Source organism: Hyperoodon ampullatus (assembly GCF_949752795.1).
Source record: "Hyperoodon ampullatus genome assembly, chromosome: 15".
NCBI classification, from domain to species: domain Eukaryota; kingdom Metazoa; phylum Chordata; class Mammalia; order Artiodactyla; family Ziphiidae; genus Hyperoodon; species Hyperoodon ampullatus.
The window spans coordinates 66,263,440-66,281,383 of NC_136928.1; the positions used below are offsets into that span (position 1 = coordinate 66,263,440).

At 36.2% G+C, this 17,944-nt stretch overlaps 1 protein-coding gene across 3 annotated transcripts in view; it reads right to left on the minus strand.

Annotated features, from left to right (window-relative positions):
* Positions 1-8,163: 8,163 nt before the first annotated feature.
* PPP1CB (protein phosphatase 1 catalytic subunit beta) overlaps positions 8,164-17,944 on the minus strand; it is a gene marked incomplete at its 5' end in the record, with an annotated part of 34,774 nt that continues 24,993 nt past the window's right edge. For all 3 annotated transcript variants that reach the window (XM_079720862.1, XM_079720861.1, XM_079720863.1), the window contains 3 exons: positions 8,164-8,354; positions 10,870-11,004; positions 13,778-13,929. In XM_079720862.1, the coding sequence (XP_079576988.1) occupies positions 8,250-8,354; positions 10,870-11,004; positions 13,778-13,929 (392 nt within the window). In that variant the 3' untranslated portion in view covers positions 8,164-8,249. The remainder of the gene's footprint in view (positions 8,355-10,869; positions 11,005-13,777; positions 13,930-17,944) is intronic.

The following is a 17,944-nucleotide window of genomic DNA, read 5'->3' on the forward strand; positions in this document are numbered from 1 at the left end:
TTCCATTGTATATGTATGCTAACACATATATATGGAATCTAAGGGGGAAAAAAAAGGTCATGAACAACCTAGGGGCAAGATGGGAATAAAGACACAGACCTACTAGAGAATGGACTTAAGGATATGGGGAGGGGGAAGGGTAAGCTGTGACAAAGTGAGAGAGTGGCATGGACATATATACACTACCAAACGTAAAACAGATAGCTAGTGGGAAGCAGCCACATAGCACAGGGAGATCTAGGTGTGACCGACCACCTAGAGGGGTGGGATAGGGAGGGTGGGAGGGAGGGAGACGCAAGCGGGATGAGATGGGAACATATGTATATGTATAACTGATTCACTTTGTTATAAAGCAGAAACTAACACACCATTGTAAAGCAATTATACTCCAATAAAGATGTTAAAAAAAGATTAAAAGGCAAAATACAAATTACAATGAATGCTAAAAGTTTGAGTGAAAATTATTTAAATAAAATCATTTTAGAAAAATAAAAAAATAAAAACAAAAATAAAGAAATGCTGAATCTGTGAGCTTCAGGCAGTTTGTTCTCACTCCCTTTCACATACATACAACACACACCTCACAACACATTTGTAATCTTCCACTCTATTGATACCCAAAACAATCTGGGTTACAAGTAAGATTTTGTAACCACATTAGCTGGCAAAGATCCCTAAGAGGAAAAAAGATTTACGGCCACTTTTGTAAAAATAAGGTTTAATAAAAACACTGGCAAATCTGTACAAGAAAGAAAATAATAAGAAATTAAATAAGTTTATGATTTAATAAGTCAACCAGTGTAAGAGGTGGTAGCTGAAGGAAGTTTTGACTTTTAAAATCTTCTAGGCAGCCGCTGAGCTCTCGGGCTGCTGCCGCTGGGCCGCTGGCAAGGCAGGGCTCGGGCCTGGCCGGGCAGCTCCGGAGCGGCGGGGCAGGGGGGCCGGGAGGCGGGGCTGTGCCACCCGCGGGGCTGGGACCCCGATGCGGTTAGGTTCCAGGAGCTCCGAGCATTTCTGCCTTGGGACAGCCACGCATCTAATTCTGCAAAGTACTTTTATATGTAAAACTTGTAAAGGATCAGAACAATGCCTCCAAGACCATCATCAGGTGAACTGTGGGGCATCCACTTGATGCCAAGACTCCTAGTAGAATGTTTACTACCAAATGGGATAATAGTAACTTCAGAATGCCTCCATGAGGCTACACTAACTATAAAACATGAACTATTTAAGGAAGTGAGAAAATACCCTCGCCACCAACTTCTTCAAGATGAATCTTCTTACATTTTCGTGTTACCCAAGAAGCAGAAAGGGAAGAAGTTTTTCATGAAACAAGACGACTTTGTGACCTTAAGCTTTTTCAACCCTTTTTAAAAGTAACTGAACCAGTAGGCAACCATGAAGAAAAGATCCTCAACCGAGAAATTGGTTTTGCCATTGGCATGCCAGTGTGTGAATTCGATATGGTTAAAAATCCAGAAGTACAGGACTTCGAAGAAATATTCTCAATGTTTGTAAAGCTGTGGATCTTAGGGATCTCAATTCACCTCATGGTAGAGCAATGTATGTCTATCCTCCAAATGTAGAATCTTCACGAGAACTGCCAAAGCGCATACATAATAAATTGGATAAAGGGCAAGTAATAGTGGTGATTTGGATAATAGTTTCTCCAAATAATGACAAGCAGAAGTATACTCTGAAAATCAACCATGACTGTGTGCCAGAACAAGTAATTGCTGAAGCAATCAGGAAAAAAATTCAAAGTATGTTGCTATCATCTGAAAAACTGAAACTCTGTTTTAGAATATCAGGGCAAGTATATTTTAAAAGTGTGTGGGGCTTCCCTGGTGGCGCAGTGGTTGAGAGTCTGCCTGCCGATGCAGGGGACGCGGGTTCATGCCCCGGTCTGGGAGGATCCCACATGCCGCGGAGTGGCTGGGCCCATGAGCCATGGCCGCTGAGCCTGCGCGTCCGGAGCCTGTGCTCCGCAACGGGAGAGGCCCCAACAGTGAGAGGCCCGCGTACTGCAAAAAAAAAAAAAAAAAAAAAGTGTGTGGATGTGACGAATACTTCCTAGGAAAATATCCTTAGTGTAAGTATATAAGAAGCTGTATAATGCTTGGGAGGATGCCCAGTTTGATGCTGATGGCTAAAGAAAGGCTCTGCTCTCAACCGCCATTGGATTGTTTTACAATGCCATCTTATTCCAGATACATCTCCACAGCTACACCATATACAAATGGAGAAACATCTACAAAATCCCTTTGGGTTATAAATAGTACACTCAGAATAAAAATTCTTTGTGCAACCTATGTGAATGTAAATATTCGAGACATTGACAAGATCTATGTTAGAACAGGTATCTACCATGGAGGAGAACCCTTATGTGATAATGTGAACACTCAAGAGTACCTTGTTCCAATCCCAGGTGGAATGAATGGCTGAATTACGATATATACATTCCTGATCTTCCTCATGCTGCTCGACTTTGCCTTTCTATTTGTTCTGTTAAAGGCCGAAAGGGTGCTATAGAGGAACACTGTCCATTGGCCTGGGGAAATATAAACTTGTTTGATTACACAGATACTCTAGTATCTGGAAAAATGGCTTTGAATCTTTGGACAGTACCTCATGGACTTGAAGATTTGCTGAACTCTATTGGTGTTACTGGATCAAATCCAAATAAAGAAACTCCATGTTTAGAGTTGGAGTTTGACTGGTTCGGCAGTGTGGTGAAGTTTCCAGATATGTCAGTGATTGAAGAGCATGCCAATTGGTCTGTATCCCGAGAAGCAGGATTTAGTTATTCCCATGCAGGACTGAGTAAGACTAGCTAGAGACAATGAATTGAGAAAATGCTAACAGCTCCAAGCAATTTGTACACGAGATCCTCTATCTGAAATCACTAAGAGATTTTCTGTGGAGCCACAGACACTATTGTGTAACTATCTCTGAAATTCTACCCAAATTAATTCTGTCTGTTAAATGGAATTCTAGAGATGAAGTAGCTCAGATGTACTGCTTGGTAAACGATTGGCCTCCAATCAAACCTCAACAGGCTATGGAGCTTCTGGACTGCAATTACCCAGATCCCATGGTTCAAGGTTTTGCTGTTCAATGCTTAGAAAAATATTTAACAGATGACAAACTTTCTCAGTACCTAATTCCGCTAGTACGGGTCCTAAAATATGAACAGTATTTGGATAACCTACTTGTGAGATTTTTACTCAAAAAAGCACTGACTAATCAAAGGATTAGGCACTTTTTCTTTTGGCATTTAAAATCTGAGATGCACAGTAAAACAGTCAGAGGTTTGGCCTGCTTTTGGAGTCCTGTTGCTGTGCATGTGGGGTGTATTTGAAACACCTCTGAACAGGCAGGCTGAAGCTATGGGAAGAGCTCATTAACTTAACTGATCTCAAACAAGAGAAGAAGGATGAAACACAGAAGGTACAGATGAAGTTTTTAGTTGAGCAAATGAGGCTACCAGATTTCATGGATGCTCTTCAGGGCTATTGCCTCTAAACCCTGCTCATCAGCTGGGAAATCTCAGGCTTGAAGAGTGTCGAATTATGTCCTCTGCAAAAAGGCCACTGTGGTTGAATTGGGAGAACCCAGACATCATGTCAGAATTACTCTTTCAGAACGAGATCATCTTTAAAAATGGTGATGATTTATGGCAAGATATGCTAACACTTCAAATTATTTGCATTATGGAAAATATCTGACAAAATCAAGGTTTTGATCTTCAAATGTTACCTTATGGTTGTCAATTGGTGACTGTGTGGGACTTACTGAGGTGGTGAGAAATTCTCACTATTATGCAAATTCAGTCTAAAGGAGGCCTGAAAGGTGCCCTGCAGTTCAACAGCCACACACTACATCAGTGGCTCAAAGACAAGAACAAGGGAGAAATATGCAGCCATCGATCTGTTTACATGTTCATGTGCTGGGTATTGTGTTGCTATCTTCATTTTGGGAATTGGAGATGGTCACAATAGTAATATCATGGTTAAAGATGATGGACAACTGTTTCATATAGATTTTGGACACTTTTTGGATCACAAGAAGAAAAAATTTGGTTATAAATGAGGGTGTGCGCCATTTGTTTTGATCCAAGATTTCTTAATAGTGATTAGTAAAGGAGCCCAAGAATGCACAAAGATAAGAGAATCTGAGAGGTTTCAGGAGATGTGTTACAAGGCTTATCTAGCTATTCGGTAGGGTAGCATGCCAATCTCTTCATAAATCTTTTCTCAATGATGCTTGGCTCTGGAATGCCAGAACTACAATCTTTTCATGATACTGCATATATTTGAAAGACCCTAGCTTTAGATAAAACTGAGCAAGAGGCTTTGGAATATTTCATAAAACCAATGATGCACATTATGGTGGCTGGACAACAAAAATGGATTGGATCTTCCACACAATTAAGCAGCATGCTTTGAACTGAAATGATAACTAAGAAACTGAAAGCTCAGTATCTGGATTCTATACTGCACTGTTAACAACTGTCAACAGGCAAAGACTGATTGCACAGGAAATGCACAATCCATGAACAGCATTAGAATTTACAGCAAGAACAGAAATAAAATACTATATAATTTAAATAATGTAAATGCAAACAGGGTTTGATAGAACTAATGCATTTCAAAATTAAGCTTTAAAATAATGTGCAATTTCATGTTATGCCTTAAGTCCAAAAAGGTAACTTCAAGATGGTTTGTATCTTTTTTTAAAAAACAAAACAAAAAAACCCCAAAATATATAGAAATGATAGAGAAGGAAAAAGAATGATGTTTTTTTTTTTTGTCTTGCAAATGTTTCATGTTTTGAAATGTGGACAAAATAAAGTCTACTATTGCATTAGGTCCATGTAAACTGGAGTCTGATGTTAAATTACACTAAGATTGGAAAATAATGAAAATTTCATATTAAAATTTTTTTTCTAATCAGGGATTTAGAAATCCTGGCATTCAAAAGTACAGGTAAAACTGAACAAGAGATCAAAATTTCTACACTGTATCTAAATTTCACTTTTGTTGAAACATTATAAAGAGAATAAAGATAATAAAACTTTCATCATATACTTATAGGGAATCAGTTTATGTTTTATTGAACTGCTGTTGATTTTGCAAGGTACCCTGTCACTTTAAACTCCCTTTAACCACTTTTTAGCTCTTTAAGGAAATTATAAAAACACTGAAATCTACTAGCAAAAAAGGGATAGAGTATTTCTACATGAGGGCACTGGTATAGTCAGGCTATTAAGTGTTTTCTCAGGCACAACTTTTACAAGAGAAGAGGCGGATTGAGTCAGGGCAGCAAGAGTAAAGTAAGCCTATTTTCCTTCTCTAAACACATTTTTAATGTAAAGATGTGAAAGAAAAAAATTTGTTCTTTTGGTTCAGAAGTTAACAGTTGCCAAGTAGACACAGGTATGTACCTGAACTTATATATGGAGATATATTTAAGTTCCTAGGCTCGATATAATACACTTTTATATACTCTTAAGGGACACATCTCAAGATGCTCCTGGTTTTCCCTTAGACAAATTTTTTTTTAAAGGCCTATTATAACCTCTTACACTTCCAACTAGCCACATTTTAAACTTTAAAATTCTGCTTGCAGGTATTTTGACTCAACATTTTGAACAAAACTGTCCTGCTGATCATGATTAAAATTGGTCCCCGGGCAAAATTAAAATAATGAATGGTAAAGCTTCAAATGTAATTTGTAGTTGATTCTTTCCATTCAAGAACAGAAATGGACCATAATAATCCATGTGATCCATCACATTATCACAGTTATCTATTGTGTTTAATGACTCTGAATGTCATGACGTTTAGAATAAATTTGAATATAGAAAATTATTAAAAATCAGAGGAAAAATGATATAAATTAGCAACAGGGAAGAACAAATTAGTGACACTAGAATTATAGGATATTTTCTGCTAAGAAAGTTTTATTTATTTCAAGTAGCAGAGTTACCAAGCAAATAATATTTGTAATGAACACACTATATGAACAGAAGCTGTTAAAGTATTTTAAGACTGCTTGAATAATTTTAAAACATGATAAATTTCTATTCTTCAAATTCAGCGACCAATATTAATTTGCTTAATTAGTGACTATTTTTTTCATATTCAGTACTGACCTGGCTAAATTACTACAAAAACCCAATATGTAGGATCCAAATTAATGTGTTTTGACTATTACTAAGATTAATAAGAGACTGCCCTGTCTCCTGCCAAAGGCTTATTTTCTAGACCCCCTTCACACTATGCTGATAAGAGTACATCTAAAATTCTATTAAAAATTGCTCAACTTACTCTTCAGTTAGGAAGATATTTAAATCACATTAGATAAAAAGCCTGTATGAACCTAACCTAATACATCATATGCAGTACACGGACAATTTTAAAAAAGAACCAATTCAGTATGCGTCAAAGACATTAAAATCTATTTGAATAAAATGTGTGTTTAAATGTCTCATTGTAAAGGAAAAAAAAAAAAGGAATAAAATAACCAGTCAGGCTTCATATCAATTAGACAACTTTTACTAAATGAGAAAACTACATTTAAAATGTGCTTTAAAACAAAATGGAATTAGAAAAAAAAGACATATGCATTTGAAAGAACGTTGCACTGTGCTGAAAATCAAATCTCTTGCAGTAATACAATATGCCAATTCTTAAAACGTAAGTTAACAGAATTCTCAATTTAACATTTTCAAAGACGATATTAAGGTCAAGAATTTCACATCTATGGTAGCAATTATAGAAGGGCATTTATAAATATGATGTCCATCCCTATGAAGCTTACAAATTTGACAACGCTCAATAAAAGCTTTTAGAATCACATCCAAAAGTGTTGCATCCAAAGCATCACAAATCTGTGTTCTGTAAGTTCTCCTTCTGAAATCTTTATGTTGACTTTTCTACTCCTGTCATTTGTTAATACTACCCTTAAAAAAAAAAAGAACAGGAAAAGAAATGCTGCAATAAACCCTTGATCATGTACAGAAATTATTGCTACTATAGTTCACTACAAAGCATGTCTATACAATATCATATGAACTTTGATCATGAAAAATCAGAATAAAAATCTTTAGTGACATAAGCCTTACAATCGTATACAACATTCACATGGCAATATTAGACAGTCAAGCACCCAATACCCATAGTTGACAAATGTCCCACTGACCAGCATTCATTTAAATACATCCTTCGTACAGAGGGAGGAAAAAAGAGATAATGTCAGCTTTCCAAGGCTTGTCAAAAAAGGATTCTCATGTTCTGTGGATCTAAAAACAAACAACAACAACAACAACAAAAACCAAAAAACAAAACCAATGCAGGTGAGGGTGTTACCAGAAAGTTAAGCATGCCAAAAAGGTGTTTCGTGCGAATTAAAACCTAAAGCCAAGGTACCACATAATCACATTACCAACTAGTTGGGTATACTAAATGAGCCTTATCTTAAAGTTAAATGAAAATGCTACTGCACAATAGAGCATCAATAAGTTAAAATTAGAGTGCACAAATCCAAATCAGTGGCAATTTCTGTATAAAGCAAAATATTCACTATCAGCTGTAATGTTTGCCCAAACTGATTAAATCACTCGATTGGACAGTTTGCATATTTTTAAAAAATATCTCTAAAATTCCTTTTTACTGTAATGAGGCATAAGTTTTCTTAGTAAGATCAAACAGGTACATAAGTAAATAAGCAATGGAAAATTAATAGTCAATGAATGTCTTTAAAGCTCTTCCCACATTTCACTTTTTAAAATGTCTGGGAAAAAATTTAAAGAATTTGCCATTATTTTAGCAAAAACAAACAAAACAAAACAAAAACAAGCCCCAAATAATTAAACAACCAAGCAACACTAAAACCACATTACACAGATGGATCATCATGCTTTCATCTGGTTTAACTATCACATCTAGTTTAACTGGGATGCTTTTCAACTTTAAAAACTGTGATACGTGAAGATGTAAATTTAATGGGCAATTCTGAATTTGGATTTAACTTTGTTGAATATTATAACAGAGTATACTTATTACAATACAGTGTAGCACATCTTTCTATTAGAAAAAAATTTAAGATCCTTTACCCGTCTCCTTAAGTTAAAGGTGTGACATCATAAAGGGTGTCAAATGGCTGGATGGTTTTACAGTGCACACTTATATATTATGAAGTATGTCCTTAACAAATCTGATGGTTTCTTTACAGAGTTCCTTTCTTCACCTTTTCTTCGGTGGATTAGCTGTTCGAGGTGGAGTGACAGGACGTCCTGAATTCAGTCCACCATATTGGTACTTAGCTTTCTTTTCAGATGGTTTCAATATCTTAAAGTAAATAATTTAGTAACAATGTTATTTTTTTCAAGTACAGTAAGTTTAAGGAAATTACTGTTACAATAGTGGGCCTTTCAATAAATGACATCAATTATAAAACTGTAGAAGAAAACAGCAAAGTTCCACAAACACTTCTCACGTTTAAAGAGTACAGTAAATGTCTGAATATTGCTATTACTGGTCATTCCATTGATAATTTTAAAATTTTATTTATTTTATTTTTTATTGGCGTATAGTTGCTTTACAATGTTGTGTTATTTTCTGCTGTACAAAAGCTCAAGTACACAAATCCCATCAACTACCCAATCCTTAGACTTAAGTTATCAATAAAAAAATTTTCAAACTAGTATATCTCTATGACGAAGAAAGAATACTAGTTTAAGAGTCAAAACACCTAGGTTCTCACCATAATTCTTCTACAATTTAGAGGGTAATTAGCCACAAACTCTTCAGATCTTAATTTATTATGTGTACACAGATCTTTTATTTAAAAAAAGCTATATATATTAGATATCATAAAGTTCACCCATTAAAATGTAACAAGTCAACAATTTTTTATATATTTACAGCTATACAACCACTGCTATAATCTAACATTAGAACATTTTTGTCACCCCAGGAAGAAACCTTGTTCCCATAAGCAATCATTCCCTCGCCATTTCCATTCTCCACTCCCCTAAAACTCCCTTCAACTCCAAGCAATCACTACTTTACCTTCTCTATTGATTTGTTTTTTCTGGCTATTTTAAATAAATGAAACCATACAACGTGTGGTCTTTTGTGACTGGCTTCTTTCACTAAGATAATGATTTTGATGTTGTAGCATATATTAAGTCCTTCATTACTTTTTTTTTTTTCTTTTGGCCATGCCACGTGGCTTATGGGATTTTAGTTCCCCAACCAGGGATCAAACCAAGGCCCTTGGCAGTGAGAGTGCAGAGTCCTAACCACTGGACCCACCAGGAAATTCCCAGTACTTCATTACTTTTAATTGCCAAACAATACGCCATTTTATGGATATTCCACATTTTGTTTATTCACTCTTTAGCTGATGGCCATCTGGGTTATTTCTACCTTTGGCTATTATAAATAATGCTCCTATGAATATGCATATACATGTATTTGAGTACCTGTTTTCAATTCTTTCAGGTATATACCTAGGAGTGGAATTGCTGGGTCATATAGAAATTCTATGTTTAACTTTTTGAGGAACTGCCAAACTGTTTTGCAAAGCAGCCACACCATTTTCCATTCCCACTATCAATGCATAAGGTTCCAACTTCTCCACATCCTCACCAATACTTGTTACTATCTGACATTTAAAAATTATGTTTATTCTTGTGGGTGTAAACAGAGATTTAACCTACATTTTAGGTAGAGAATTTCAATATTTACATAAAAAACATGCAGAAAAGACTCATAAGCATTTTTATTCAGAGTGTCATAGTGCCCCGGTGGGGGGGGGAATATATTAATACAACTCCATTATGGCAACTGTTGAAGGATAAGGCCTGGTTACTATGTTTAAACTGAAAATGAGAAATCAAACATTTAGCATTCAAGTCTACTAACTGATAGAAACAAACCCCTTCTACATTTAAAAAGAGAAATACAGTGTGTGATGTTAAGGACATAAAATAACCTTTGCAAAAAGCTTAGTATTAAAGTGACTTGAGTCCATGAACAAGAATGATTTTAAGGAGCACACTAAAGCTAAAGCTGGTCTCTTTTTAAAATGTAAATGTCTCTATATTCACAAATTGATACTTTAAGATTATTTGGAAAGTTTTTCTTAGGTAAATATTATACATTATTTTAATTGGAGTTCATAATATAACTCTCTCCACTCAACGCCTGTCCTACCTATTCATCTTGCAGAAGAAAACAAAATCTAAATTATTCACTGAATTTACATTCTTTTAGTAGGTAAGCCACTGTCTAAGGATTCATACAGGAATTTAACAATTTAAACATCTGCATCAAGAATGACTGACACGACTCAGGTTTCCTAAAACTTTAATTATGGGATATATACCAAAAAGACTGGAGCGTTTGGAAATGAAAATAGAAATCTCTAAAGGAGTCTATGAGTGATTTTACTTCTGAACAAAACTGATTTTCTATACTAACTCAAGGAAAGAACACAATCCGAAAGAAAATTCTTCTGACAATAGTTTCAATTAGATTTCTAGTTGTTAAAACCTTTTGGTTACCAAAGGGGAAAAGGGGTGGGGGAGGGATAAATTAGGAGTTTGGCATTAGCAGATTCAAACTACTATATATAAATTAGATAAACAACAAGGTTCTACTGTATAACACAGGAAACTATATTCAATATCCTGTAATAAATCACAATGGAAAAGAATATGAAAAAGAATATATATATATGTATAACTTAATCACTGCTTTACACCAGAAACTAACACAACATTGTAAATCAACTATACTTCAATTAAAAAAAAAAGAGAGATTTCTAGTTGTTAAAAGTTTATATATTATATCATACCTGAAATGAACACATCAAAGTTTCATCCACACTCATCATTCCACCAGCATTATCAAACTCGCCACAGTAATTTGGGGCTGAAAATAGGGTTACCAATTGTCGCTTAGCAAAGAATTCATATCCATCTTCCACCACCTGGCGAAGGAAAAGTCAAAAGAAAAAACACTTATTTATGTGTTCTTTGAAATTCTCAACCATCAATACTAATTAAGATTAATGTGACAAAGACCTGAAAAAAAACAAAACCCTGTTTTGTTTTGGAAGCTTGATTTTTGTTCCACTTTCTAATTTCCTATTAGTATTACATAGCCACACACTGAAAACTTTACTAAGTTGAGCTTACTGTACACAGATCACGCTACAAAAAATTAGCTGCCTATTGATTACACTTCTATGTGTGTAACTCTTTTCCTTAATGATTTAACATGACTTCTAGAATCTGCTGTCAATTCCTAAGTGAACTAAACAATTTATGTTTCCCAGTCTACAGATTTGAGAGGTATGCAATGACATGTAAATATTTTCTATTTATTTGTAGTAGGCAAGAATATTTTCTAAAGTCTTCTAGGGATTCTTTGATTAAGCAAAATTATCCTACAATACTTGGAGAAAGCACTTCCACAATTATTTACATTTTTATATAATTCCTACTTTAGTATCAGGTACATGTGCCGGTTGTTATTACCTCACGGTAAAATTTAGATATTAACCTTTTCTGTTAAGACTTTGTCCACTTTATCTACTCCAGCTCAGCATACTGCTTGGCACTCAGTATGTCCTTTCAGTTCTTAGTTTGCTCGTTCATTTGTTTATTTATTCACGTATTTACTAAAAGAACAGGGTTTTTAAAAAAGGAAATATCTGTAGTTTGTGTTGTTTCCCATCATAAATCTCTTAATTTTAGAGACAATAAGTTTGAAAATAAGCAGAACAGGATTTTGGAGGTGTCTAGAAAAAGATCATGCAAACTAAGGTAGTTCAGTAACCTGACTTTTAAAAATCATCACTATTGGGGCTTCCCTGGTGGCGCAGTGGTTGGGAGTCCGCCTGCCGATGCAGGGGACACAGCTTTGTGCCCCGGTCCGGGAGGATCCCGCATGCTGCGGAGTGGCTAGGCCCGTGAGCCATGGACGCTGAGCCTGCGCGTTCGGAGCCTGTGCTCCGCAACGGGAGATGCCACAACAGTGAGAGGCCCGCGTACCGCAAAAAAAAAAAATCATTACTATTTCTGAAAAGACAAATGAATAGAGACCTATAGCTGAAAAAACTGATTATCAGTGGATATTTTATTAGGAAACTCAGCAACTCTGCCCTGTTATCTTGTGGAAGACTTATTTTAATTACCTAAACTATAAATACAATGTTCACTGATTAAAAAACAACTATGCCAAAAGCAAAGGATTTGGGGACATAACTTCACTTAATTGAACTAGGAAATTTTAATAGAAAAAAAGGCATTTGATATACAACACGTGCAGAAAATGAGAAGCCTGTCATCTTTGTTATCACATAGGATCACATAAAGAAGGTAGTAGTCGTCAAGGGTTATGGGGAGCAAAACCACAGAAAAAAGGGGAGTACTGTAGAATAGCACATAATTAACAAATTTTGCCTTAACAAAGAAATAACAATGAATCTTTAAATATTATATTTACAAATTTCAAATACTTAAAAAAGTAGCAAAAAAAGATTTTAAAAAATGCTTTTCAATGTATTTTAAATTAGTTACGTTCTAGAGAGCATGAGGACTTGATATATTGTTAAAATAAGCCTTTGTTAACAAACACTAACTGCATGTTACAATATGTCAGTAAATTCACAAGGCAATGGATATTCAAAGGCCAACAAGTCACAACTCCCTCCTTAAAGAGTATATAATCTATCGGTGAAGGACAAAAAAAACCCAAATACGCCTAAATTGTACATTTTTTTAAAATGAAAATTCAAATATACCCAAAACTAGAGAGAGTTCAATAAACTCCCATTTACTCACCAACCTGATTCAATAATTACCAAGACCTTGCTACATTTATTTCATTTATCCACCCCTGCTCTTCTCTGATGTATTTTATTTTTTTAACATCTTTACTGGAGTATAATTGCTTCACAATGGTGTGTTAACTTCTGCTTTATACCAAAATGAATCAGCTATACATATACGTATATCCCCATATCTCTTCCCACCCCTCTATGTGGACACAAAGAACCGAGCTGATCTCCCTGTGCTATGTGGGTGCTTCCCACTAGCTATCTATTTTACATTTGGTAGTGTATATAATATGTCCATGCCACTCTCTCACTGCTTCCCAGCTTACACTTCCCTCTCCCCGTGTCCTCAAGTCCATTCTCTATGTCTGTGTCTTGCTGATGTATTTTAAAACAAACCCTAGATATATCATCTTACCCTATATACTTGAGGAGGCATTTCGAAAAATATGGACATCCTTCTTACATAGCAATATGTATCATCACAGAGCTAAAACAATTAACAACGACTCCTTGATATCTAATACCCAGCCTATAATCGAATTTCCCCAATTGTATTTTTACAGTGTGGTTTGTTCTTATCAAAATCCACAGTTCATTTGATTTTTATCTATAATATGTAACTATCATATTAAAATGGGGTCAAATATTTCTAGAAAGCTTCAGACAAGAACTGAAAAATTTGTTAGTATTGCAGTACACTACAAAAATATATTCCTTTGAAACCTTTCCCCTTAAGAGGGTGAGAAAGGGTTAACTAATCATTAGATTGTTAATTGTGAGATCAAGGTATAGGCTTTACCTCTTCTACTGCTTTCCTTGTATAATTAGCTTTCTTGGATCTCAATTTCCTCAAAAATAAAAGGAGTACACCTGGGTGAAGTTAATAAACATCAAAACAGCCAAGTTTTGTATTTCATACCTGATGAGCTCGACAAATCAAGTCTAAATCATGACGATTCAGAAATTTACTGACTACATCAGCTCCAAAAGTGAAGGAAACACCGCGATCATTTTCTCCCCAACCTTGCACATCCTTATCTGGGTCAGACCACAGCAAATCACAGAGCAACCCTTTAAAGAATAAAAACACAGCAATGAAAAAACAAAACAAAATTTATAAAATAAAGTATATCTACATCACATTTCTTCTCCTGTCCTCTTACCCTTTAATAATAGTAATAATCACTTGCCCCCTAGTATCCCAGCCTATCAAACTTAGCCATTTTTTGTTAAAGTAACCATGCAAATACAATTGTACCTGACTTAAGGCAGTACTCACCAACCCTTTCCACAGATAGGATGTGTGCATGGCTCACTCTAAAGCATATATTGGAAAAGGGTGTTCGTCTTTTGTCTATAGTTTCTCCGTATGGATAACCAATTGACCCAGCAGCATTTCCTGAACAGTTCATCCTTTCCTTACAGAGCTAACTATCCTGTTTCTGGTACTGTAGTCTATTCCATTAATCTACTTTATTTAACACTGAGCCAATAACACACTAGAGCTTTTAAATAAATCTTTCTATTTGGTAGGCCTACCCCCCCACTTAATATTTTTCTTCAGGATTGTCTTGGTTGCTTTTAATCCTTTGTTCTTCCACATATAAACCTCTGAATCAGGATGTCAAATTCTGTGGACCTAATCGAGATTTCACTGGAACTACATTTGATCTATAGATCAATTTGAGGGAAGAAAACATTTTCTACAAAGGCCTGGAGGATTTAAATAAAGTATATGGAGGAACAAAATCAGATCAGATCCTTGACTTTACAATATTTGGGGCTTAAAAAAAGAGGTCAGAGCTAAAAATATTTATCTAAGTATCTTCATCTTACTAATAGTAGTGTAAATCTTAGAAGGGACTGAAACCATCTTGGGAATGTAAAGTAAGAAGACCAGTAAATGTACACAGGAATCAAACATTTAATAAGCAGGCAGAGAAGGAATGAGCAAAAAGTATTGGGAAGGAATAGTCAAAACAAAAGGAAGAGATTAGAATAGTAGGATCTCCTGAAAGGGTAAGAATTATCTAGAAGTAGGAAATGGTTACGTTTCAAGTACAATGAACAAGCGGATTAGGACAAAAACCTATGCTATTTACAATTAGATTATCAGACCGTAATGAAAGCAATATCTTGATGGTTGAGGGCAAGAGAGAGGGTAAAGTCAAGTTGTAGTGAGATTAAGAAAGGGTGGATGCTCAGATGGTGATATTTAGTTTTCTAAGAACTATGGTACTAAGGGAAGACTGTTTTAGAATGAGTCAGCTTTAAAGTTTTTCTGGATAATCCATATACCTCATAATATAGCTTATCACGAAAGGAGATCTTCATTTTGAGTCATAGTACAGCCTGTCTTGATAGGGGAAGTATCTAAAACACCCTGTAGAAATCGTGGCAATGCACGCTTAATTTCTATCATTATTTCCTAAACTCCTGTCATGATGTTTTAAGAAATCCACCAGCATACAAAATCCATTGGGATGGTCTCAGTTTAAAAGCTCTTTCTGGTTTCTAAAGCATCAGAAGCTGATTCTTTAAATACACACACACACACACACACACACCCCTCTATAATGCTCATACTTTCCAGTCTGTTTCCACAGAAGAAGCAGTGAGAAGGTCAAGATATTATTCTATAATTTTAATGTGACAATAAAACTAGAATGTAGTTGCTTTTGGAATTATCTGGAAAATGCAACAGCCTACATGCATACAAAATCAAATAACTGTAGCAACAACAATGTGGCATTCCTTAATCTTAATGGATGGAGACAAGAATCTCAGAGTCAAGGTTCAATGTTTATAATCCAATCCCTAATGAATAAGCAATATAATCATTAGGCTATTGTCTCAAAAAACATAATTTATAAATTAAATTTCTAAAGATTACAGAGAATATGAAAGCTCAAAATGACTGTTTTTAGCATCTCGGAAACTTCCCATTAAAATATGATAAACAGAGAAACCTAACGTGCCATCCTTGAAACTGATTTATGTCTGAACTATACCAACAACAGAAACTCTGAAGATGGTATCACTTGATATTTATATTGTACCTTATTTTAAATAAATACCCTATTATTTAAATACTAGTTTCTATTAGGTTTGGTCAAATATATTCTATAATTACAATCAAAATCTGGAAAAATGCATGTTTTCTTTTTATAATCAATACAAAAACATCGTGTTACTGAAGTAAGTTATGAGACAACTTACTGCAATATGCAATATGTTGGTGGCTTACTGATAATAGAGGATCCATACAACTGTTTATAATGGTTGCTGTATAGTCATGAGTAGCATTCTGAGTGATATCATTACACTTTCAGTATGCTTTAGTACACGGAGCAAAACAGTACAATCACACTTGAAAACAAGCACCAGATGCATGTTATTAACAACCCAATTTAGAGGTTTAGCCATGGTTTACTCAGGCACTGGTTCACAAATTTTTTTTTTTTTTTTTTTTTGCGGTACGCGGGCCTCTCACTGTTGTGGCCTCTCCCGCTGCGGAGCACAGGCTCCGGACGCGCAGGCTCAGCGGCCATGGCTCACGGGCCCAGCCACTCCGTGGCATGTGGGATCTTCCCGGACCAGGGCACGAACCCGTGTCCCCTGCATCGGCAGGCGGACTCTCAACCACTGTGCCACCAGGGAAGCCCCAAAAATATTTTTTAATGCTTACTTTTCTATAGTCTTTGGATCTTAAGAGTGGGAAATGAAGTTAGTACCATCCAGCCCAACGCTATTTGATGAATAATCAATTCTCCTTTACAAAATTACCAATAAATAATTCTCTTATCAGTAAGCTAAAAGACCTTTCCACCCCATATATATATGATGTTCCTAATGTATAATAGGATTTCTAGACCCTATGGCACTCTAGGTAATCCTCATTTTAGATATTAAAGTTTGTTGAGAACTGATGAATACAATAGATATATGGTGGGTCTGACTACACAAACAACAACGGGACAATTAATCCAATAATGTAAGTTTTTTTTTTTTTTTTTTTTTTTTAAAAAAGCCTGGTAGAGGGGCTTCCCTGGCACAGTGGTTGGGAATCCGCCTGCCAACGCAGGGAACACGGGTTCGAGCCCTGGTCCGGGAGGATCCCACATGCTGCAGAGCAGCTGGGCCCGTGCGCCACAACTGCTGAGCCTGCGCTCTAAGGCCCGCGCACCTAGAGCCGGTGCTCCAAGACGAGTGAGGCCACCACAATGAGAGGCCCGTGCCCGGCAATGAAGAGTAGCCCCTGCTCACTGCAACTAAAAAGAAAGCCCATGCACAGCAACGAGGACCCAACGCAGCCAAAAATAAAAATTAAAAATGAATGTCATTCTTTAACACATTATCTGTGAATAAAGCTTTGTAAATTTAAAAAAAAAAAAAAAAGCCTGGTAGAAACTGAGCGGAAGGGCAATTTTACTTTTGTTAATGCTTTTAATAGTATGACAGTGTGATATAATAAAAATACTTTTGGTCTTTGTTCCCATTCCTGGCACAAAGCTAAAACCCTTGGAATTTCCTGATAGAAGTGTCTTTTGTTGTTCATAAAGAGCCTCCTTTCCATCACACCTGAGTTTATGCTAATGAGGGGACCTAGGTGGGTTGGGGGGGACCCAGAAACTTCACCATGGGACCCAGTCAGCACAAAGACCAAACACATGGTTAGAGAGTTGGAACTTTCAGCCCCCCCACTCCGTACCCGCCACCTCTGGGGAGGGGTGAGAGTGGAGGGCTAGAAACGAAGTTCTATAAAAACCCCTGAACAACTAGATTTGGGTAGCTTCCAGGTTGGTGAACACGCTGATGCCAAAGGGTGTGGAAGCTGTTCACCTACCAACACGGGGCTCTCCCCATACCTTTGCCCTGTGTATCTCTTCCATGTGGCTGTTCCTGAATTTGTATCCTTTATAATAAACTGGTACATGTCTAAGTAAAGCATCTGAGGAAGTGGTTGTGGGAACCTCTGAATTTGTAGTCCGCCAGGCAGAAGTGTGGTTCTCCTGGAGACCACACTTGAGGCTGGCATCTGAAGTGGGAGCAGAATTGTGGAATGGAGCCCTTAACCTGTGGGGTC